The sequence below is a fragment of the Notolepis coatsorum genome (assembly GCF_963971535.1).
Source record: "Notolepis coatsorum genome assembly, chromosome: 15".
NCBI lineage: Eukaryota > Metazoa > Chordata > Actinopteri > Aulopiformes > Paralepididae > Notolepis > Notolepis coatsorum.
The window spans coordinates 83,094,431-83,118,502 of NC_140179.1; the positions used below are offsets into that span (position 1 = coordinate 83,094,431).

At 45.4% G+C, this 24,072-nt stretch overlaps 1 protein-coding gene across 1 annotated transcript in view; it reads left to right on the forward strand.

The window, feature by feature from the left end:
* LOC311241357 (calcium-activated potassium channel subunit beta-4-like) overlaps positions 1-23,826 on the forward strand; it is a gene marked incomplete at both ends in the record, with an annotated part of 74,309 nt that extends 50,483 nt beyond the window's left edge. Inside the window, 2 exons of the mRNA XM_084330144.1 lie at positions 17,876-18,003; positions 23,508-23,826. Coding sequence (XP_084186270.1) covers positions 17,876-18,003; positions 23,508-23,826 — 447 coding nt within the window. The remainder of the gene's footprint in view (positions 1-17,875; positions 18,004-23,507) is intronic.
* Positions 23,827-24,072: the final 246 nt, after the last annotated feature.

Sequence of the window (24,072 nt, forward strand, 5' to 3'; positions counted from 1 at the left end):
TTCAGTCACGTGGGCTTGGAGTTCACTGCTCGTGCTTTTAGTAAGCTTTGACTGACTTTTACGAAACTCAGAGAATTTTTTGTCTCTGGTTTTCATAGCGGCCAGTATTTCGGAGTGCATCCACGGCTCCGCGCGATTTTTTACCCTGGTGGTTCTTAGGGGGGCCATGTCGTTTAGTATTGTTGAGAATTTGGTTTTGAAACCAAGCCATGTTTCTTCAGCCAGTGTACCATTGAGTTCATCTGACCAGTCCAGACTCTCCAGTTCAAGGTTGAAGGCCTCGCTAGAGTAGGTTTTGAGGTCTCTAGATGTGACTGTTTTGTGGCAGCCAGCCTTTTGTTTTAGTTTTTTGCGGGTACAGAATATCATATAATGATCACTTAACCCGCATGCTATAACCCCTTTATTGGAGATCTTGGACTTGTCGGAGGTCAGAATGAGGTCAATGGTAGTCTGAGTTGATTCACATACACGTGTGGGTTGGGTGATTAGCTGACTGAGGCCGTGCAGATCACAAAACCTACTGAATGACTTGAAGACGGGTGCATCTTTTCGTTGCATATCCGTGTTCCAGTCTCCAATAAGAATTTTGTCTACATCCTCAACTCCAGCTAAACACCCATCCAGTGTATCATAAAAGCCACTATGATCTGGCGGCCTGTAGACTGTGCCAACCAGTAGGGATTTCGCCCTTTCGAATAGGATTTCCACCCATACAGTTTCAATTGATTTATGATTCAGGTCATTTCTGTTGATGAAATTGGTGTCCTTGTGTATGTACATACAGACACCACCTCCATGTTTGTTCCTATCATTCCTGATTATTGAGTAGTTCTCAATCTCTATCTCTGGATCTTTTACAGAATCGTCAAGCTTAGTTTCTGAGAAGCACAGTATGTTTGCCTTACCATTTATGAATAATTGTTTGATTTCATCCAATTAATTTTTTAAGCTGTTAATGTTAATGTGAAAAATGTTCAGTCCATTGGCGTTGGTTATTTCATTGATGTTGGCAGGTTCGAAGTATTGTTCGTTTGTGATCTGTTCCTCTGTGTGGGGCTGGGGGGCTTTGTTGTTGTGGGTGGAAAGGGGGGAGGGGGGGGTCGTGTCCCGCTCCGTGCTGGAACAACAAAGAAGGGGGGAGGGGGGGGGTCGGGTCCCGCGCCGTGCTGGAACAACAAAGGACTCGTTCCTGGATGTTTTCGTTGTTAGCTCCGCTGGCTAGCCGGCTATCTGGCGTTGAGATGTTTAAATCCCGCGTCGAGATGGTCGTCATGGTTTCGACCCTCGGTTCACCTCCTCTCGTCTCTGCCTCACGTGTGCTCGTCTGCTGCGGCGGCATTGGGGAAGCGTTGCCGTCCGCGCAGTGGATGTTGCCACAGGTCGAGTTGTTGATGTTGTTGTTGGTCGCGATGGAAACCTCCCTCGCTTCTTGCGCTGCCAGACCAAGTCTTCTCGCCTGAGTTCTGGTCAAGACCGGGCCTGGGTTTAGATGAATGTCTCCCGAGAGTAGCAGGATAAGGGACAAAAAGGTCTTTCGGTCCATTCTGCCATTCGGGGGTCTGTTCTTTCTTTCAGGATTGGCCGTTAATGTTGCGTGAACGGTCGCTGTCCCCACGGCCAGGTGCTTATGCTCCGTGCCGTTTTGGAAATAAAAGTCGCTGTGTACCTCCTTTTCTATTTTTTCTCTTCTCTCCTCTTCTGTCTGGTTGTGCTTCATCGTTGAGTAGAGGTACGAATCCGTTATCCAAAACATAACGAGGAGAAAATGTGCGCAAAATCTCTTTTGCTTGCTGTATTGACGAGGGCTCCGGGAGCTCAGGAATTTGCGACCGCTCATGGCTGTGCCTCTGAACTGAGATGAGAGAGATGATAAACGTAAAAAAGAAGAAAAAAAAAGAAATTGAAGTGATTCGAACTTGTGACCAAACGCACCGCAGGCTCCACAGCACGGCGGCGTACCAGTTGAGCTAAGCGTAGATGGAAAAACAGCGGGGATTATGGCTACATAATGCCGCAAGCTCTGCCGCTCCGCTAAACAATCTTGAATCTTGAATCTTGAAAGAGTGCAGTAAACCCTGTTCCAGACCATGTGTTACGTTTAAACCCGTCCGGGCGCTGAATTTAGACGGAGCCAAGTAGATCGCTTCATCTGACCACTTCGAAACGCATCTAGCACACTCTATCCATAAATTGTGCCAAATTATGTCCGGGACCAGATGGACACCAATACTGGAAATCGCGAGCAGACAATTGGAATATTATTTTTGGAATACGCCCGATCAAAGGTAAGGACTATCTGACGTCAATTCCAGCTTGATCGTACAATGTTTTCATATCGATCCAGCTGATCAGCGTGTGTGGGGTTCACAACGAATGCTGTTACTGGCAATCACGACCCCCCCCCCCCCCCCCCCGCACGAGCCCCACGGGACGAGACCAGGTAGAATTTTAGGCGCACGGGAAACAAGTCTCGCGGGGCGGTGGTCTGGGGCTCGCAGGGCGGTGGTCTGGGGCTCGCGGGGCGGTGGTCTGGGGCTCGCAGGGCGGTGGTCTGGGGCTCGCAGGGCGGTGGTCTGGGGCTCGCAGGGCGGTGGTCTGGGGCTCGCGGGGCGGTGGTCTGGGGCTCGCAGGACGGTGGTCTGGGGCTCGCAGGGCGGTGGTCTGGGGCTCGCAGGGCGGTGGTCTGGGGCTCGCAGGGCGGTGGTCTGGGGCTCGCGGGGCGGTGGTCTGGGGCTCGCAGGACGGTGGTCTGGGGCTCGCAGGGCGGTGGTCTGGGGCTCGCAGGGCGGTGGTCTGGGGCTCGCAGGGCGGTGGTCTGGGGCTCGCGGGCGGTGGTCTGGGGCTCGCGGGACGGTGGTCTGGGGCTCGCGGGACGGTGGTCTGGGGCTCGCAGGGCGGTGGTCTGGGGCTCGCGGGGCGGTGGTCTGGGGCTCGCAGGGCGGTGGTCTGGGGCTCGCAGGGCGGTGGTCTGGGGCTCGCAGGGCGGTGGTCTGGGGCTCGCGGGGCGGTGGTCTGGGGCTCGCAGGACGGTGGTCTGGGGCTCGCAGGACGGTGGTCTGGGGCTCGCAGGGCGGTGGTCTGGGGCTCGCGGGCGGTGGTCTGGGGCTCGCGGGACGGTGGTCTGGGGCTCGCGGGACGGTGGTCTGGGGCTCGCGGGACGGTGGTCTGGGGCTCGCGGGACGGTGGCCTGGGGCTTGCGGGACGGTGGCCTGGGGCTCGCGGGACGTGGCCTGGGGCTCGCGGGACGGTGGCCTGGGGCTCGCGGGACGGTGGTCTGGGGCTCGCGGGACGGTGGCCTGGGGCTCGCGGGACGGTGGCCTGGGGCTCGCGGGACGGTGGCCTGGGGCTCGCGGGACGGTGGTCTGGGGCTCGCGGGACGGTGGCCGGGGGCTCGCGGGACGGTGGCCTGGGGCTCGCGGGACGTGGTCTGGGGCTCGCGGGACGGTGGTCTGGGGCTCGCGGGACGGTAGTCTGGGGCTCGCGGGACGGTGGCCTGGGGCTCGCGGGACGTGGCCTGGGGCTTGCGGGACGGTGGTCTGGGGCTCGCGGGACGGTGGTCTGGGGCTCGCGGGACGGTGGCCTGGGGCTCGCGGGACGGTGGACTGGGACTCGCGGGACGGTGGCCTGGGGCTCGCGGGACGGTGGCCTGGGGCTCGCAGGACGGTCCACACACCGCTATCAGTGTTCTTCTTCCCCGCCAATGAAGTATTCACCCAAAGACCCAATACCGTGGCAACAACTACCGCACTACCGGTAGATTTAGAATAAGTGCCGAGAACCGTGGGAAGTGATGCAAACTGTCTTGAGTTGCGAGACCGAGGCGAGAACGACAGGACGTTTTTGAATGGTGCGATATCCGTCCACCACTGAAAGATCGCACAATAATGAGGTCGTGTTTTGAACATTTATGTTGTGTTGATGGAATCACGTTAATATAGAGAGATGAAAACAATACGTTATTTCGATTGATATGAATTGGATAATGCTAGCAGGCTGCACTGCAGGCTGTTAGAGGTTAGAGGCAGAACTAGCGTAACGCGCTGTTTGGGCGTAGAGAGAGCGTACGTCAGTGGCCAATCAGATCGCAGAACCCGAACACGGAACTGCAAGTTTGTTGGTAAAAGACTACATGCCACCAGGATGCCATGGGTAAGTATGCTTTACACAGAGCAGTGATAGAAGGACACCAGCAGCTGCTAGCGCAGGTTAGCTCTTTGCAGTGTTCTTACAAAGTAGAGGTTATATTGACACTCGACAGTCCATGTGAGGTCCTGGGAGATGTGCTGCCTGGGAATTTGCAGTGGGTTACTTTCTCCACCACATCTCCTCCGAGCAGGGTTCTTTTTCTGGCTCCTGAGGTTGATTACCAGCTGTTTTTTCTTTTGGTGGTGTTGAGTGCAAGGCTGTGGATGGAGCACCGTTTGTGAACGTCATCCCTGTAGGCAGACTCATCGCACATTCTGTATCAGTCACAGACACAGCAGTGCAAACGTATGATTGTCTTTGTGCTTTGGGTCGATGTGCTGTCGTAGGTATAGAGAGTTTATTGAGTTTATTGAGTTTATTAGGATCCCCATTAGCTGTTGCATGACAACAACTAGTCTTCCTGGGGTCCACACAAAACATAAAACATTACATTCATCAAGACTTTTACAGAACAGTACATAAATAGAAGGAAAACTGATTTCCGAAGTCCATTTTCCTTCAAGCATTGACTTTAATATTTTCCATCATATACCACTTATTTTCTGATTTTCATTTCATTGGAAAGAAAATAATGATAATAAAATAAGAATAAAGTACTTATATCTGCATTTACAGATGCCAGCCTTCAATTCTCTTAAGGTACAAATACCTGACATGAAAATAAAAGAGAAGAATGAATCGCACTGATGAGGGCTCACTCACGTGTGTGTGTGTGTGTGTGTGTGTGTGTTTGTGTGTGTGTTTGTGTGTGTGTGTGTGTGTGTGTGTGTGTGGGTGTGGGTGTGTGTGTGTGTGTGTGTGTGTTTGTGTGCTAAATGTGTGCCCTGCTGTGTCATTAACTTACGATATTTGGGTTTAGATGCCTTTTCAATTGTCTTTTGAAACTTGATTTAGTTTTTTCATTAGAGATGTGATCCAGCAAAGTGTTCCATTCAGTCTCATGGCTCTATACAGCACTTTTCGTTGCATTGAGCCTGTTTTTGCTTTAGGGACTTGATATCACCCTCTTGTGGCATGTCTCGTCTTGCATGTGTGTATTTCAGAGCTGGGTGTTAATTGGCTATATAGACACGTAGGATGACTCATCAGCTTGATATTTCTTAAAAAGACAAGGAGTGATACCGTCAGCCTCTCTTGGACTGTCGACCATGAGAGCTTGACATGCATTTTTTTAACATTACAACTAGCGATGCTCGATATTGGCTTTTTTACCGATACCGATATTCCGATATTGTCCAACTCTTAATTTCCGATACCGATATCAACCGATATCAACCGATACCGATATATGCAGGGTTTCTCCCCCCAAAAAACTGAATAATTTCAGGTAACTAATAATTTCACTGGATATATATATAACAAATATTGTTATTGTTTTTTTGTTTTTTTAAACCGATACCGATATTTTCCGATATCACATTTTACTGCCGATATCGGCCGATAATATCGGTCGGCCGATAATATCGGACATCCCTAATTACAACGTGATGTACAGCTTAGGGCAAGCCGAGCTGCTCTGTTTTGAACCAGCTGCAACTTTCCCAAGTCTCCCTTGTTTGCCCCTGACCAAATCATTGAGCAATATAGTCAAGATGTGAAAGTACTAGAGTTTCAATTACTTGTTTGGTTAGTTGCGGTGTTAAAAACTCTGAACACCTCCTTATTACCGATATATTTCTCCCCATTCTTATCACCACTGATTCTATGTGTCTCGTCCATGATAGTTTGTTCACTAGAGTAACTCCTAGTCCTAGGAGCTTAGTTTCCTCCACCTGCTCAACCATTACATTATTTAACATTCTATTTAACTGCGGTTTATGATGTAGTACATGATTTGTTCCAAATACAATGCTTTTAGTTTTTTTTTTATGTTGAGAGAGTAGGGAGTTCACAAATACTTGATTATTTTGCTGAAAAAAACACATTTTAGCAGCCTCTATAGCCTACCTCTCTTCTTCTCTGCTTTTATCATACAAATACGATGATTATCGTACATCTAGCATGAGCCTGTATCGTTGAACGAAATTCAGATCAAACTAGTGTTATATTATATAGATATTTCCATACAAATCCAGAATATTTGAAATGGTTTCAATACTCATTGGTCCTCATTCTCGAATGGACATACTTAAAACTTAGCAAGGATTCCCTTCGTAACTCGATTTACGTACTTATTCGGCATTCTCGAACGGCTTGGTATTGTAAATTCTTTGTAGGATTTACGTAGGAATTACGTACTCGAAAAGGCAGTTGTAAATCGGACAGACCAGTGTGCGCCCGTGGTTTCAACAGCTTTCTCTGGGACAAGTCATTGGGGATTGCCGATATTACAGACATCCGTGGATATAATGATAATTATAATTAATACGACAATATTTGTATAATTAATAATTACGTTTTGCATTTATAGTCCCGACTCAATGAGGCATCGTGAGCATTACACACTGCAAACTAAATAAATAAGAACTAAACCGATCACCGCAGATATAGCTACTGTATAGTGGAATATACTGTATTTATAATAATATGCCATATACTGTCTTCTTCTCTATGATATGATTTATTGGTTTGATACTCCTTCCATTGCTAAACAAAATAAATGCGTTGGTGACTGGTGAGGCAACCTCAGCGCACGAGCTAAGGTTGTGTGTGTGTGTGTGTGTGTGTGTGTGTGTGTGTGTGTGTGTGTGTGTGTGTGTGTGTGTGTGTGTGTGTGTGTGCGTGCGCGTGCGTGCGTGCGCGTGCGTGTGTGTGCTCTTGCGCTGTATTGTACATGTGCTGTATGGTGACAATACATTTGAATGCTTCTGTTGAATAGCATGGTGGAGGGCAATGCCACACCTCGCCTTATAAGGAGCTGGTGGGGCGTGTCTGTGTGCAAAATCAATCAAGGAGAACGTGCATTTCAGTTTAAGAATGAATGACGTATTTCATTCAGCGGAGCACAGCTGTGAATGTTTCCCCCCATTTACTAAGACCATTTCATGCGTTCAGGAATCCGGAGGAAGATTTCCGTAAATCTGTTGGTACGAAATTTTTACCAAGATACTAGCCAAGGCACTTACGAACACGTTCGAGAATGAGGACAATTGTCCGCAATGTCGATACCTCTCACTCTCTCTTCTCTCAGCCAGAAACCAGCCAGCTAACCACTAAGGAGTGACAATGGCTCAGGAGGTAGAGCGGTTGTCTGGTTATCAGAAGGTTCCCGGTTAGATTCTGGCTCCTCCCGGCAGGGTGTCCCGGCTCCCGATGAGCAGGTTGGCACCTTGCATGGTCACCTCCGCCATCTGGTGGGTAAATGTGTGAGTGAATGCGTGAATGTGAGGCATAAGTTGTAAAGCGCTTTTGATAAAAGCAGTCCATTTACCATTTACCAGCGAGTGTGACACATGCAGCTCTGCAGTGCCTCCTCCTGTCACTCCCAGACAGTGCTGTCTTCTCTTCTCTTCTCTTCTCTTCTCTTCTCTTCTTGTTACTTGTCTCACGCGCTCCTGTTGAATATACTAATTTGTGGATGTTGTTATGGTGTTATTTCCTGGTCTTGTTACGGTGTTTAGCTCATTACAGATGGCAAATTCAGAGCCTGTGCGGCTGGTTGTGGTTGACAACGAAAACCGCTGTTTGGAAATACTTTGATGAACAAGGAAAGGCAAAGGATACAAGCCCATATGCAAGCAATGCTACAAAGATATGCCACCGAAGGGTGCTAACGCAACACATTTAGCAAAACACCTCACAGGCAGACGCAACAACCTCTATAAAGAATGTCAAGAGGTTGGTGATGGCTCCCATGTTAACATCACTGAAGCATTAAACAAGATGGTTGTTGATGAGTGTTTTCACTCATCTCATCCAAACTCCCAGACAATAAAACCCTGGTTTGATCTCCATTCCAGTGTCAGATAATTGCGGCTTGTCGATTTGGTGTGTCACTCTGGCAGCGCCCTGGCTGCTTTCTTGTCGTCCCTGGCTGCTTTCTTGCAGAGGTTCACGCTATTTCCCCCAGATCCCCTCCCTGCTGAACAGGCGCCCCGACCAACCAGTAGGAGTCGCAGTTTACAATGACCAGGACACAACCGGCTTCCCACCCGCTAAGGCCAATTGTGTTAGTAGGGACGACTGACCAAGCCGGAGGTACCGCTGACAGCTGGATTAGATCCCAGAGTGTCTGCGGTGGTAGGCGAGTTCTTAGTCCACTGCGCTACCCAGCCACCCTTTGTTTTGGGGTCCAACTTTTGAAATGTGACAGTTCCCTTTGTTGCCCCAACAGCCATTTATAATTCTCAAAGTTAAGCTAACGTTATCAGGCCTGAGGAAAGCTAAGCGAACGTTATCACTTATCAGACCTGAGGAAAGCTAAGCTAACATTAGCCTGAGGAAAGCTAAGCTAACGTTATCAGACCTGAGGAAAGTTAAACTAATGTTATCAGACCTGAGGAATTAGACAGCTGAGTTTCAGTTGTTAGGAAAATACTTTGACTATGGTCAGAAGTAAATTAACTTAGATGCTGGTGTGCTCTAAGTCAAAGTGTTATATTTTCTCTTATAGTACCAGGGAGAAGCTATACGACACACTTGCAGTCTACCCTACCAGCTGTATCGGAACAACAACAAGATCTCATGGGGGAGTCAAGCCAAGCCAAGCATTTATAACCGGCAGGTCCTTAGTGCTAATGCTATATTAGCCTGCCAGCACCATCCACTCCAGAGGGAGTTTGAGCTATTGCCCTCCGGCCGTCGTTTCATTGCACCTGTTTGGAGGACCAGAGGATTCCATGTCTCCTTCAACCCCAGTGCTATTGATAGACTTAATGGAGAATAGCACTCTAAATACATTCCTGGCACTAGCCTTGCATATTTACACACATTTGCATACTGTCACATTTTGTACCCGGTATGAATTTCCATTTCCCTGCACTTGCTCTGTGATTTATTGAGCGGCTGGTTTGTTGTCATCGATGATGTCCTTTTATATTCCGTCTTTAATGTGAACCCTGGCAGCAAAAGAAATGTCCCCCAAAGGGATAATAAAGACAACCTTGAACCTTGACCCTTGAAAGTATGATGCAAACTTCAAATTAAGTTAAGAAACTGAACAGGGCTTTAGCAGAGCACATACGCATATATCAGATTTGTTGTGAAGGATCAGATTAAACTGAATATATATATTTATTTATGGATATATATTTAATAGTATTTGTATATCGCTGATATCCCCTGTATATTCCTTGTACAATATACACTGAATATCCCTTTAGTCTACTAACAGCCCATAATAGTTTCATTCTACCATTGGACGAGAACCTGGCGCCAGCAGCCAAGCCCCTTGGTTCAAGTTCAATCGTGCCGACGAACATGTCGTTACAAGCCCGGTTCCGCGTAGGAATACGTCTGGCGAAATACGAATGGTACTATTTGTTCACAGCGCATATATATATGGCGCAAGTAAAGTAGAACTTTCTTTTAGTCCATTAGTCCTTTACCCTCCAACCTAGTAACAGACGCGAAGCCTCACCCACGACGCACGTGTGGTGCAGTAAGGCCTACTTGGCCTCAGAATAGGCATTGAGACATCGTGTGGATTAATAGTTGAATTGTCATAGTTTGGCACTATACCGTCGAGTGGGACGTATTTCTATTAAGTTAATAATAGTCTATTATGTATGGTGCATCGTTCGGTTAGAGTTATAAAGTGAGCAGTACCCCCATCGTTCCTGACGTTATCTGGAGTCTTAACCAGGCTGGGCAGACCACGTGTGGTGCTTGCATCCGAGGAGCTCTGGGCCAGGACGAGTGGACCTGTACATTGGATTACTTTACCCGGACGACGGCGAGCCTTCCACGGCTTGGATTATCTACATGCTTTGGGTGCTTTGATTATGCCATGGATAACGGCCAACACTGCTGAGTGTTGGAACTACCCCCCGAGAGGAGTCCAGGTGAGACGGCGCTCTACCCCGAGTGAGGTCGCCTCACGTCTCTTCGTTGTGGACCGGCAGCTACCATCCACCAGAGGGCCCAGCTGTATTCATCTGCGGACCGAGGTTCTGTGGGCACCGTGTTCAGCACTCTGAATTCTCCCAAGAAATCGTCGGCCAGATGGGATACCGCCAGCGGCTCTCCTAACCCCCCCCCCCCTACTGACTTACAACCAGCGGGACCCCCCCCCCCCCTTTAGTGTATCCAGCTATAATCATTTAAGTACCATTGCTATAGTTCCCTAAAGAACCAGGTTGTATACTTGCTCCCTGCGTAACCAGAGATTGGACATTCAATGTTGATTTACCTACGAATACTCATTTGCCTTACAAGTGCATTTCAAATCATAAATGTCATTAAGTGAACGTTGTATATACCCTTTGCTATATAAAATATTCGATTTATACATTTGTGTGGACTTCGTTTCATCAGGTGGGAAAGTGTTCATCATATCTATATCATGTACTGGATGGCCAGAAGTTAAAGTACAAGCGGTAGTGGTTTAATAATACCATACTTATCAATACAGTCAGGGAATTGTACCCCTCAGTTACAAGATTCCTTTGTTAACTGCTGATAGACCTGGGCTCAGACAACTTCCTGAACAGTTAAATAACAGGTCTGCTCTTCCTTCACATACTTATTTAATGTACTGTAACAAACCCTCTTTGTTGTTCGTTATTGACGACTCTTGAGGCAGTTGTTGTTATTCCTCACTCAGGTCTTTATTGCACACTTCAGTTACAGGTTCTCCGTATCAAGACGGGGTGCATCACCTCTGCTTGCAATCATTACACTCATCTCTACAACTTCCCCGTGCCTCAAATGCCATTGCCACACCCTCTTATATCTTTTTCTACCAGGTTGGTAGAGTGCAGAGTGACAGCTTGGCTGACCAATCACCCAAATCCCAGGGTCGCTACAGTACATTGAAATCCCTGCCCATACAATGAAACAAAACATATGATCATGCAGAATCTTGGGAGGGGGGGTTAATGCACCACTGACCTATGGCCCAGCAGAGCCACATACACATTCATGGCAGTAGCCTAACTCTACAGTTTATCCTGGGACATGCACGTAACTATTGTGACGAACCTGGTGGTGTTCAGGCTCGACACGGTTAAAAAACAAACAAATTCAACCGTTTTTCTCTTTCGTCAAGGCAGAGCCATACCACGCATGCCTCCCGATCATTTGATTTTAGAGGAGTCATGGTGAAGGTTTCCATCCTCGGTGTAGGCTGCTAGGCAGCCCCCTCTGCTAGGAAAGGGGGATGACGTCGGCCCACACTGTGGCCCTGCTTGTCATCCGAGTATAGGGGAGAGGAACGCACAGTGGTACTGTGCTGCGTTATTTCCCTCCGACCCACAAGTGGTTCGATGGCAAGTAGAGGTTTTTAGACTGTGATCCCACATCTCTGATCGTCTTCATTATTATGAGTTGGAAAGGGGGGGGGGGGGGGGGGGGGGGCACGGAGGTGAACAAGACGAAAGGTCTTTCTCTGGGCTGCACCCCCCTTAGCGATTGCGTGTATTGAGCGTACGGTGTGGTACCCGTTCTCCAAAGTGTTGAATTAAAAAAGGGAAAATGTATAGTAATTTTCAATTAGTTAATCAATCAATGATGTGGGACCTCGGCCACTGGGTTATGTCACATCTCACGTGGTGGACTTCGCCGACTCCCCCTAACGTGGGTTGCCGGCCCAATACGGTGGGGAGGTAGTGGGCCTATTCTGCCTCCCTACGGCCTAACGTATTGGTAATTAGAGGTCAGTGCTTCCGGGTTCCGGGTGTTTTGCAACACTGCCGTTAGGAAACGGGCACGCCCCCGGATCTGTCGGAACAGCATAGAAACAGCGTTTTCTATGTGTACAGATGGGAAGGAGCGCCTCTGTGACTTACGGCCAAACGTACGCCCCCTGTCTGGTTTTACGGAGGGGCAGCTATGTTAGGGGACGCAGGACTCATCCTGGCCGCGCCGGGCGGGGTCAGTCTTAACCTAGTGTCCACCAGGTGTCAGTCATGCTCCGCTTTGCTGGTCGCCTGTACGTGCACACTCCCTCTCTCGGCGCTCGGCTCGATAAGTAGCGCAGTGGCCCTGGGGAGGGGGGATAGGACGCTGTCATAAATCCGGGAGAGGCCTCTTTGTTGTTCGTTATTGACGACTCTTGAGGCAGTTGTTGTTATTCCTCATCAAGTCCACCTCCTCCTGGCTCAAGGACTTGATGTCATATCTTTCATCGGAAAAGGTAAAGTACTCTCTAAGAGGCTCAATTGCTAATTTTTATGACAGATGGCAACCTCTAATCACATTCACAAACACTCTCACATCCCTGGACCCTGACTGATCCTAAAGAAATAGAAATACTGATTCTAAAGAAATACTTCTTCTCTGAGGCGAGCACCTTAGATACCCTGTTGTAAACTCCGCCCACTGTATATTCTATCCTGGTTATTTATTATTATCATCACCATTATTATTTTTATTTTTAATTTAACTTATTATCATTATTATTTTTATTTTATTTTTATTTAATTTTGCTTTTTTTTGCTTTCTTTTTGCCTGTTTTCGACTTTGTTTAGTTCTTGTCCTTATTGTTTTTTGTCGTCCCTGTTTAATTTCAGTCCTGTGACTCCTGTCCGTGTCTCGTCATGTCCCATAAAAGCAAAAAAAGAAACATGGTGATATGTTATACATTGATAACTAACTTTTGCTTCTCTGTACCACCTATGTTTCACCAATAAAATATATATAAAAAATATATATATATCCGGGAGAGGACCTTGGTCCTCATTGGAACCTTTGGGGGGGTCCTGTCTCGCGGCGGTGGCCGGGGGCCCCACCTCTGTAAAGAAGAGGTGCGGCCCTTGGAGCTGGAACCCCTCCTGCATCCCGCAGCCGGGCGGCTGGCGGGGTGCATGGTGAGGTAGGCAGCGGTTTTCCGCATGATCTACTCACCTTGTGCGTTTTTGGGGTAACTGCACCCGACTACGCATGGTCGGAGTCCTACCCCCCGCACCTCGTTAGGAGACCCCACCCCATGTTTTTCTGATAGGTCGGGAAGGGGACCTCAGGGGGTGCATCTGTCAGGGCTACGCGTCCTGCTTCACCGTTGTCCCATAGGCTGAAGCAGAAAGCGATAGCCAATAGAAATATAACGGTGGTTATCCGATAACCCTAGTTATATGATATTGGCGTAGCTTTCTGCTTTTACAAGCAAAAGATAAGCCCTGAGGACCCTTGGCTGTGTTTCGTTGAAATTCAGACTCGGAAGGGGGAGTTGATCACCACACCTGTGCTAAGTACTGGCCAGAGGTGGGCGTGGTCGGGCAGATGAAAGGTGCATGTGAGAAGTTTCAGTTGACGTGCAACAGGCGCTGAGAACGTCCCATAGGCTGAAGCAGAAAGCTACGCCAATATCATATAACTAGGGTTATCGGATAACCACCGTTATGGAGGGAGAAGTGGGGAGTCGGTTATCACTCCCCCGGGGGTTTCTGGGTAATGAGTCAGTCGTCTGTGTGAGGATGTTGATGACCTTTGACCTTTTCAGTTTGACTTCACAAACCACCAGGAAGGAGACGCTGCTCTTTTTCAAGCTCCACCGATGTTGTGTAAAATAGCATTCATGTGTAGACGTTAACAACCTTTTACTGAGTAACGAGGCGGTTAATTGGTAGAACAAATATAATTTATAAATCAATTGTGTGTGTGTGTGTGTGTGCGTATTTAGGGGGAGGGGTCTGTGTGTGTGTGTCTGTGGTATTAAATCATTGTGAAAGCCTTCAGGATAACTGCAGGATTTGACATTTGCGTTTACAACATAATTAAGTTATGAACCAGGAAATTAGCCAGTCTCTCTCTCTCTCTCTCTCTCTCTCTCTCTCTCTCTCTCTCTCTCTCTCTCTCTCTCTCTCTCTCTCTCTCTCTCTCTCTCTCTCTCTCTCTTGATATTTGATTGCAATCGAATGTGTTTCTGTGTGTGAGAGAGAGTGGGTAGGGAGGGAGAGAGAAACGGGGGGGGGGGGCGGGTTAGAGAGAAGTAGAGAGACTGTGAGACAGATATACAGAACATAACGTTTTAGATAAGATTGAAGGATGAGAGAAAGATACAGACTAGATTTACAGAGGGACATAACTTATAACAAAACAAACTGAGTATGTTAAGCCAAATTGCATTTTCTATACAATGTAGTATACCTGTACATAGGAGAATTAACGATGAGACCAGAGATTCTGTGGTCAGTAAAGTAGAAAATGGCTCAACTATTCTATTCTCATGAAGTCAACAGGTCTGTGGGTCGACATGGGTGTCCAATCAGCATCCTAGAACCCAACGGCTACCATGGTTACTCTGGTCTCCAGGCAACAAGTTTGTTCTATTTCATTTTTTTTTATTCTTTTTTTAAATGTTTTTATTTTCCATTTTTCATACATAGAACAAGACATCACAATACAATAACATTGACAATAATAATAATAGTAACAATAACAACAGCGACGACAACAATAATAACAGTACAAGACAGGCAAACAAGAAAGTAAAACAATAAAAATTTAACTAAAAATAAATGTGGCTCTTATGTGTGTGCATTACCTATGTGTGCTATATATATGTGTGTTCTACCTACCCATGTGTGCGTGTGCATTACATATGTTCTATTTCATTTATTTGATGTTTAAATTATATCGGCTCTGTTCAGTTCATATCTTTCTTTCTTTCTTTCTTTCTTTCTTTCTTTCTTTCTTTCTTTCTTTCTTTCTTTCTTTCTTTCTTTCTTTCTTTCTTTCTTTCTTTCTTTCTTTCTTTCTTTCTTTCTTTCTCTTTCTTTAGTTTGTGAGCTGGCTGGACTGGTTAGTTTGTGAGCTGAACAGACAGTGGCTGGACTGGTTAGTTTGTGAGCTGAACAGACAGTGGCTGGACTGGTTAGTTTGTGAGCTGAACAGACAGTGGCTGGACTGGTTAGTTTGTGAGCTGAACAGACAGTGGCTGGACTGGTTAGTTTGTGAGCTGAACAGACAGTGTCTGGACTGGTTAGTTTGTGAGCTGAACAGACAGTGGCTGGACTGGTTAGTTTGTGAGCTGAACAGACAGTGGCTGGACTGGTTAGTTTGTGAGCTGAACAGACAGTGGCTGGACTGGTTAGTTTGTGAGCTGAACAGACAGTGGCTGGACTGGTTAGTTTGTGAGCTGAACAGACAGTGGCTGAATCTGGATCTAAAAATCTATGGGGCATATTTTACGTACTGTACGTTTTACGTACTGTAAATACATCCTCATCACTGTCCTCTCCTGGTTTGCCCTCCTAGGTGGGACAGAAACGTCCCTTTTCTTACTTTTGCTGGACCCCTCTTCAGTCTGTAATCGGCTGTTAGCAGCTCATTCACACTCTGTTGCACCCACACTTCCTGATTGGACAAAGGTTATTTCCTCATTACAGACCAATCAAAGGCCTCCTCTCCTTGAGTGACCCAATCAGGGGTGAGATTGTCTGTGCTGTCATCCTGTCAGAAAGTGATTGATCCCCAAGTCTGGGTTCCTCAACCAGAACTAATAGTTGTGTGTGTGTGTGTGTCAGTGTCTGTGTCTGTGTCTGTGTCTGTGTCTGTGTCTGTGTCTGTGTCTGTGTCTGTGTCTGTGTCTGTGTGTGTGTGTGTGTGTGTGTGTGTGTGTGTGTGTGTGTGTGTGTGCGTGCGTGCGTGCGTGCGTGCGTGTGTGTAGCCGAAGCTATGGAAACTGTTGTTATTGATATTCTCAACAAGATGAATACAGCTAAAGCAACAGGTCTAGATGAAATGCCAGCTAGATTGATCAAAGACAGTGCCAGTGTAACGTACCGTACCGTGGTTTTTGTGTACCGTTACACCCCTAGTGTAGATACATGCTAAACGCCCCTCTCAGGACACACATAGGACCGATAGAAAGAAAAGAAGTAGGACTATTACCAGTAGATAAAAGAGTAAAACAACTTAAGCTAAACCACATGTATAACATTGTTAATGACAGGTCATGTGGTTATGGTATGAGAGCTACACAATCATAACACCAGAGCTAGAATTATGTCTTGCAGTGTTCCTAAAGTTAAGTTAAGTAAGATAGCAAGAATGTTAGGGATAGTGTTGGTGGAGGACCCAAGCGCAGAACAGGGCGAGGAGAAAAAGGCAATAGGCAGATGAGACGTGGAGCCAGGGGTGAAGTGTAGTAAAAAAAAATCTTTACTTCAAAGGGCAGCAGCAAACAAAACAAGGAATAGCTCACAATGAGAGCACGTACAAAAACCACAGCAGAGCTGGTAGGGGGAAAAATACACCTAACTACAAGTAAAACACTAACAAACAAGACGGACTGAACACGAAAACAAAAGGTGGAAAACAGACTAACACAAGGAAACTTACTATAAGACGCACAGGAGACAGAACATGAACAAGGACGTGGAACAGCAAACATCAAACAGGCGTGGACACCAAACAATGAACCGACAAGGAGTACAGGAAACACACAGCATATATAGACAGACTAATTAACAACATGAGACACAGCAGGGCAATCAGCAAACGAGACACACATGGGGAGGGAGAACAACCAGAAGGAAACACACACAAGAAAAGACTGAAACACTAAACAGAGAAACATAACAACAACCATACAACACCACAAGGGACTAACAAACTTTAACAGGGGAACAAGAAGGGCAAGAGACAAAGTAACAGGGGAAGGGCACAGAGAGACATGTAAACATTAAAGAGCCACCAGTGCACCAGGAGGGTATGCATGAGGAAGATAAGGGGTAGTGAAGATGAATTACCAGCAGGGGGAGGTAGCAGTCTGTGAGAGGGAGGGGGCTGTTCATGAGTCCTTGGATGGACAGGAGGGGAGGGGGGAGCAGCAGGCAGAGTCTGGCCAGGGAACACTGAACCGTTACAGAGAAGCTCCTTTTTTTTTTTTTCACATGTGTAGTACTCTGGAATAAACGACCTCTGCCTACCAAGCAAAGTCAAACCAAAAGCATTTTTTTTTTTTTATATTTTTTTTTTTTATATATTTTTTTGGCGTTTTTATCGCTTTATTGCTACTGGGCAGTCCAGTAGAGAGAGACAGAGGAGGAATGGGAGACAGAGTGGGGGGAAGACATTCGGCAAATAACGACGGGTTCGGGAGTCGAACCCGGGTCAGCCGTGTCGCGGCTGAGCGCGCTATGTGGTTTGCCACTGGGGCGCCAACCAAAAGCATTTTTAAAACAAAGGTAAAGGCTAAATTATGGGAAGAGCAAATGGCTCAGCAGCCACAGGGCAGAACATCAGATTCCAGGGCTAGAGTAGACACGGGGGGTACTGAAACTCTAGTTCATCGTAGGCTATAGGTGCTGTGTTTTTATGTCTTCCATCGAGGACCACCTTGGAAATAAGTGTTTTTAATTAATGCTTTTAGGTGATATCCTCAGGAATACAAATTGGTCATGATAATTAGTTTTTATGATGTGTTTGTAATTTCCAAATAAAAATCAATCAATCAATCAATCAATACAAACTAGCTGGTAGTGATAATGTGTGTATTATATGTGTACTGGTCAGTAATATGTGTATTACTGACTAGTACAAAATAGCTGGTAGTGATAATGTGTGTATTATATGTGTACTGGTCAGGAATATGTGTATTAATGTGTTGTGTTGTGTGTTTCAGTGCTCCTATGTTCCTCCCTGTGAGAGAGACAACCAGAAGAACAGAGACAGTGTCTTGATGTGGGACAACTACTGGAGCCAAGAGGGAAGCGCTCAGCCATTCACATGCTACTTTAACCAGCAGAGACGGTACACACACACAACACACACACACACACACACACACACACACACACACACACACACACACACACACACACACACACACACACACACACACACACACACATGCTGCAGCAACCTGTATTTGAAGGTGATATGTACTGTATTGTGTTATGTTATACTGTCTCTCTCTCTCTATTTCCCCCTTTCTCTCTCCATGTCTCTCTATTTCTCTCTCTTTCTCTCTCTCTTTCTCTCTATGTCACTCTCTATGTCACTCTCTCTCTATCTCTCTCTCTCTCTCTGTCTGTCTCTCTCTGTCCTTTCTTTCTGTCACTTTTACACACTCTCCCTCTCTCTCGCCTACTTTCTCTCTCTCCTTCTCTCACACTTTTTTCGTCACTCTCGTTCTCCCTTTTTTTCTTGATTGATCCACGCACACACACACACGCACGCACGCACACACACACACACACACACACACACACACACACACACACACACACACACACACACACACACACACACACACACACACACACACACACACACACACACACACACACACACACACACACACACACACACACACACACACACACACACACACACACACACACACACACACACACACACACACACACACACACACACACACACCATTCTATATAGTCTATTCCGGGGTGTGATGGAGAGGTGTGAAGTCTAAGTGATGACAGAATGCTGTTGTCCCGGCAACCAGCGTTCTGGATGAGACACCCGGCAGTGTCTGATTGGTCTTTTGATTTACGTTTGCCCTATGACAAAGACGACCCATGACCTCAATCTCACAAGGTGAGGGATGCAGTCAGTCTGAGGTTAAGCCCACTGTGTCTATGCTATTATGAAGCCAGTCTGAGGTTAACCCTTTCACTGCCACACTACAGAAGGTTAACCCTTTACTATGATAGTAAAGGGTTAACCTTCTGTAGTGTGGCAGTGAAAGGGTTAACCTGCTGTTGTGTGGCAGTGAAAGGGTTAACCGTTTGGTAGTGCAACAGTGAAAGGGTTAAGCCCACTGTGTCTATGCTATTATGAAGCTAGTCTGAGGTTAAGCCAATCAGGGTTGATGTTCGTTGGAATCGCTCAGCTATGTCTAGGGCTGCGACATTGAGTCGACATTGTCAATGGCTATTTGCATATTCACGACCGACGCAATGTATCGTTACTTATGTGCCATCTGTGCAGTGGAAATGGCAGACATTCAAGTCATAACATGAGCAACATGTCATCTAACTAGTGCCTAAAGCCAAGACTCGACAGTGCACATTTCACTTGCATGACATCCACTGCAGCATCGGAGGAGCTGAGCCTTTTTTCTTCCCTGTCTCTCTCTCTCTCTCTCTCTCTCTCTCTCTCTCTCTCTCTCTCTCTCTCTCTCTCTCTCTCTCTCTTTCCCCTCTCCCAATTTTGTCGTTATACCAATTCCCTTCCTGGTCGTTGCGCGTATTGCCCCACTGTCGGCCTGGGGAGGGTGTAGAACTACCACATGCCTCCTCCGATACATGTGGAGTCGCCAGCCACTTCTTTTCACATGCAGCGAGGAGTTTCACTGGGGGAACGTAACGCGTCCAGAGGTTCACGCTATTTCCCCCAGATCCCCTCCCTGCTGAACAGGCGCCCCGACTGACCAGTAGGAGTCGCATTTTACAACAACCAGGACACATACCCCACCGGCTTCCCACCCGCTAACACTGCGTTAGTAAGATTGTGTTAGTAGGGACGACTGACCAAGCCGGAGGTACCGCTGACAGCTGGATTCGATCCCAGAGTATCTGCAGTGGTAGGCGAGTGCTTAATCCACTGCGCTACCCAGCCGCACTCCAAAATAAGTATTTTTATCAAAAATAAATCTTGGAATTTTACAATTTTACACCACAATTCTCTCACTCCAGGAATGTGTTACAGCTTCCAAAAGTGCATTTCTCTCTAAGTTTGGACCTCAGCAACACTACCACACACAACTTTTTTCAGAAAAACCTTCTCTTCTTGTCTCCAACGTTTTCTCACATGCTGCTGAGGTCTAGACCTAGAGGGGAATACACTTCTGGAGGCTGTAAGTCTATTTGTGCTCATTGTGGCTGATTAGCTCAGCACACTAAAGATGTTATGTATTCACAGGTTCAAACTCAGATTTGAACAGTTCTTGTCATACCGTTCATGGTGCCATGCAAAAATGTCATTACGAATAAATTAATTAATAAATAAAAGAATATCTAGAATAACTTTAATTTACACACGTCAGAACAAGCTTCTGAAAATGTTAACCCTTTACAAACCACACCTCCTTTAATTCTAGACAGCATTATCTAGCTATCTAGCTAGGCTACTAACTAGAACCAAGAGGAGAGACCACATCAGTCCAGTATTAGCTAACCTAAACTGGCTTCCGGTAACATTTAGAATTGATTTCAAGGTCCTCCTCCTTATATACAAAGCACTAAATGGAACAGGACCAAGCTACATTGCAAATTCTCTAGTCAACTATGTGCCTTCTAAAATATTGCGATCATCTACTACTGGTCTATTGAAGGTTCCAAGCCACAGTCTAAGGAAAATCGGGGATGCAGCCTTTGCAAACTATGCACCAAAGTTATGGAACACACTACCTATGGACATTAGGGAAGCTATATCCCTTAATATTTTCAAAAATAAGCTAAAAACGTACCTCTTCACCATAGCCTTCTAATACACTCTGCTGTTGATTGTACTGTAGCACTATTTTACTCTGTACATTCTATTGCATAATTGTACTATCTATTCTATTATTCTACAATTTTATTGTACTGCACTATTGCACTATTTTATTTTACTCTTTTTATTATTGTCTATTTATTGTCTATCTATCTATCTATCTATCTATCTATCTATCTATCTATCTATCTATCTATCTATCTATCTATCTATCTATCTATCTATCTATCTATCTATCTATCTATCTATCTATCTATCTATCTATCTATCTATCTATCTATCTATCTATCTATCTATCTATCTATCTATCTATCTATCTATCTATCTATCTATCTATCTATCTATCTATCTATCTATCTATCTGACATTTTGTATTGATTTATTATTGTCATTATATTGATTTATTATTGTTAACATATTGATCTATTGTTATTAATATATTGATATATTATTAATATATGGATCTATGTTTCAGACCAGATGTTATATTGTTATATTATTATTAATAATATATGGATCTATTAAAAATAAATGGATCTATGTTTCAGACCAGATGGTATATTGATCTATTATTATTACAGTTTTTCTCAGTCGCTTTGGTGCATTTCTCACATCACCTTTAACATTTGCACAACAGTTAGTGCATTTCTCAAAACAATTAGTACAAACTGCAAAACCTAGTTGATAACCTGCAAAAGCATGTCACTTGCTCAAAATGGATAGTTCCTTCCTCAAAAGCAAGTATTCTTGTCAATGAAAGTGTCAGGGTCATCAAAATGAAAAGTCCTGACACCATTGTTTATGAACAACATAGTCAAATGGCTTTGTCATGTTTTCATTATGACAGATCACTCTGTAAGTGTTTTCCAATGCAAAAAAGTCAGATCTACCTGAAAATGCTCAAGACAGCACTATACACTATTTGCACAGCCATTTGAAATCTACAGTTAAGTTACACATTACTGTACACATTGTAATATTCCCTCCTTGTTGGTCTGGTTTCTCTTTGTCCAATGTGATTTCTTCCACGCCTTCTACCTTTTGCCAGATTGAAACCCGCCTCATCAACGTATATGAATGTGTGCAGCGGTTCCCTGGCACACGCTTTATCCCAGAAAAGAGAGAGAGAAAAACTATAAAAACTTTTCCTGTGTAACATAATGCATTTTGGACAACATATTATACACTATGAACTGTCATGTAAGTGTACTGCATGGCACTACACAAAGTAACCAGTTTACAGCACTGAACATTAGTGTATGCATAGAACACATAAATGTGTTCTATACATACTGGCGACGGATCTCCTTCACTCTGTCGCTGTTCCGGTCAAATGGCACATTGTACTACAATTGTTTCATGCGCATTTAATTTCCCCTGAGCACTTGTAGCGATTGAAACAGATGAAATATTCCCAAAGATATTGTCATCCTCTAACAGCGCTTTGTATCGATCTCAACCTTATGCACAAATGGCTTCCTCTTGTTGCGGAGTAAAAAGGGGCCCTCTTCCACCTCTGCGAGGTTGTCTTGCAATCCTATGTGGTGCAGAGTAAAATTACAGTAATGTACAGCAAACATGAGATATACTGCTTTACAGTAACCCATATTACTGTAGTGTACAATAACAGTGCTTCCCACTTGTAAAATGCCGCAGTACAGTACCATACTGTAAATATGGCAAATCTTTACTGTAACACTACTTTACACTACAATACAGTAAATCTGTGCTGCAGTAAAGCTGTCTAAATGTAAAAAGTGACAAGTTCTTGTCCCACTGCAAGCTTCATGTATGACACAATGGCAGTAGTGCAGTGCAGATTGTTTAGTGCTGAATTACTGTCCAGTATACACACCTGCTCTTCCGATGAAATGTTTGAATACAGTCATTTTATTTACAGTGGTTCTCTCAACATTTGGCTGCACCCTTTGACCAGTCTCAGCCATTGTGAGGCCGTGATTGACAGATTTTGACAACTAGTTCAACATTTTTGTATGTAATGACTCAAGCAATGAAATGAGGACTATTAGTTTTATAGGGAATGACTATTCAGCAGTCATAAGTGTAGTTAATCTTTACTGACATGACATAAGCAAATGATAATGTTATAAAACAGCAGAGAATTGTATGAAAGCAATTGATGCGTGTCCAAAAGCATTTGCAATTTGTTCGGAGGAATGAGAAACTGCTACTATGATGTGCACAAATGACAAAATGTTGTGGAGGTTGAACTAACAGTTATGAGAACTTTAATTCTGATCAGAGAAATGCACCAAAGCAATTGAGAAAAACTGTAATTTAATTTACAGTGGTTCTCTCAACATTTGGCTGCACCCTTTGACCAGCCTCAGCCATTGTGAGGCCATGATTGACAACATGGTCCACAATTGACAGATTTTGACAACTAGTTCAACATTTTTGTATGTACTGTAATGACTCAAACAATGAAATGAGGACTATTAGTTTTATAGAGAATGACTATTCAGCAGTCATAAGTATAGTTCATTTTGACTGACATGACATAAGCAAATGATAATGTTATAAAACAGCAGAGAATTGTATGAAAGCAATTGATGCGTGTCCAAAAGCATTTGCAATTTGTTCGGAGGAATGAGAAACTGCTACTATGATGTGCACAAATGACAAAATGTTGTGGAGGTTGAACTAACAGTTATGAGAACTTTAATTCTGATCAGAGAAATGCACCAAAGCAATTGAGAAAAACTGTAATATATTGATCTATGTTTCAGACCAGATGTCATATTGATCTATTATTAATATCTGGATCTGTGTTTCAGACCAGATGATGTCCTGTGGCGTAGTTCCCATGACGCCAGCGTCCTCCTGCACTGTGTCCTCTGGCCAATGGTCTCCCTCCTCCTGGGCACGCTCATTGTGCTCCTGACGGTGTGCGCTCACTCCCTGGCGGTCCGCGCCGAGGCGCTCCAGAAGAGGAAGTGTTCGTACGAGGTGTGCCAAGACCTAGGGGTTGTGGACCGCAGTAACAAGGCTGCCCCCCTGGTGACAACCTCTCCTGTTGACCCTGAGTCGTCAACGACTTCCAGGGCACTGCCGTTGTTTGCCGTGCCCGTACGACGCCGGGACAGAGAACACTAGAAGCTTCTGAAACCTTGGGAATCTTCTAGATTCTGTTAATGTCAGCGTTCAGAATGTCAGTTGTTCAGATCCTTTGGCTGGTGCCTCTTCCTGGGACCTTGGCACCTTATTGTCCTCCAGTGTTAGAAAGCTTCTTCTGGAAACCACAAAGGTTCTCAAAATGAAAAGGTTTCTTCAGGACATTGCTGAGTGGAATTGACTGATCACAAGCTCCAACCTTTCCAGAGTGACCCAAGTTCTGAAGGA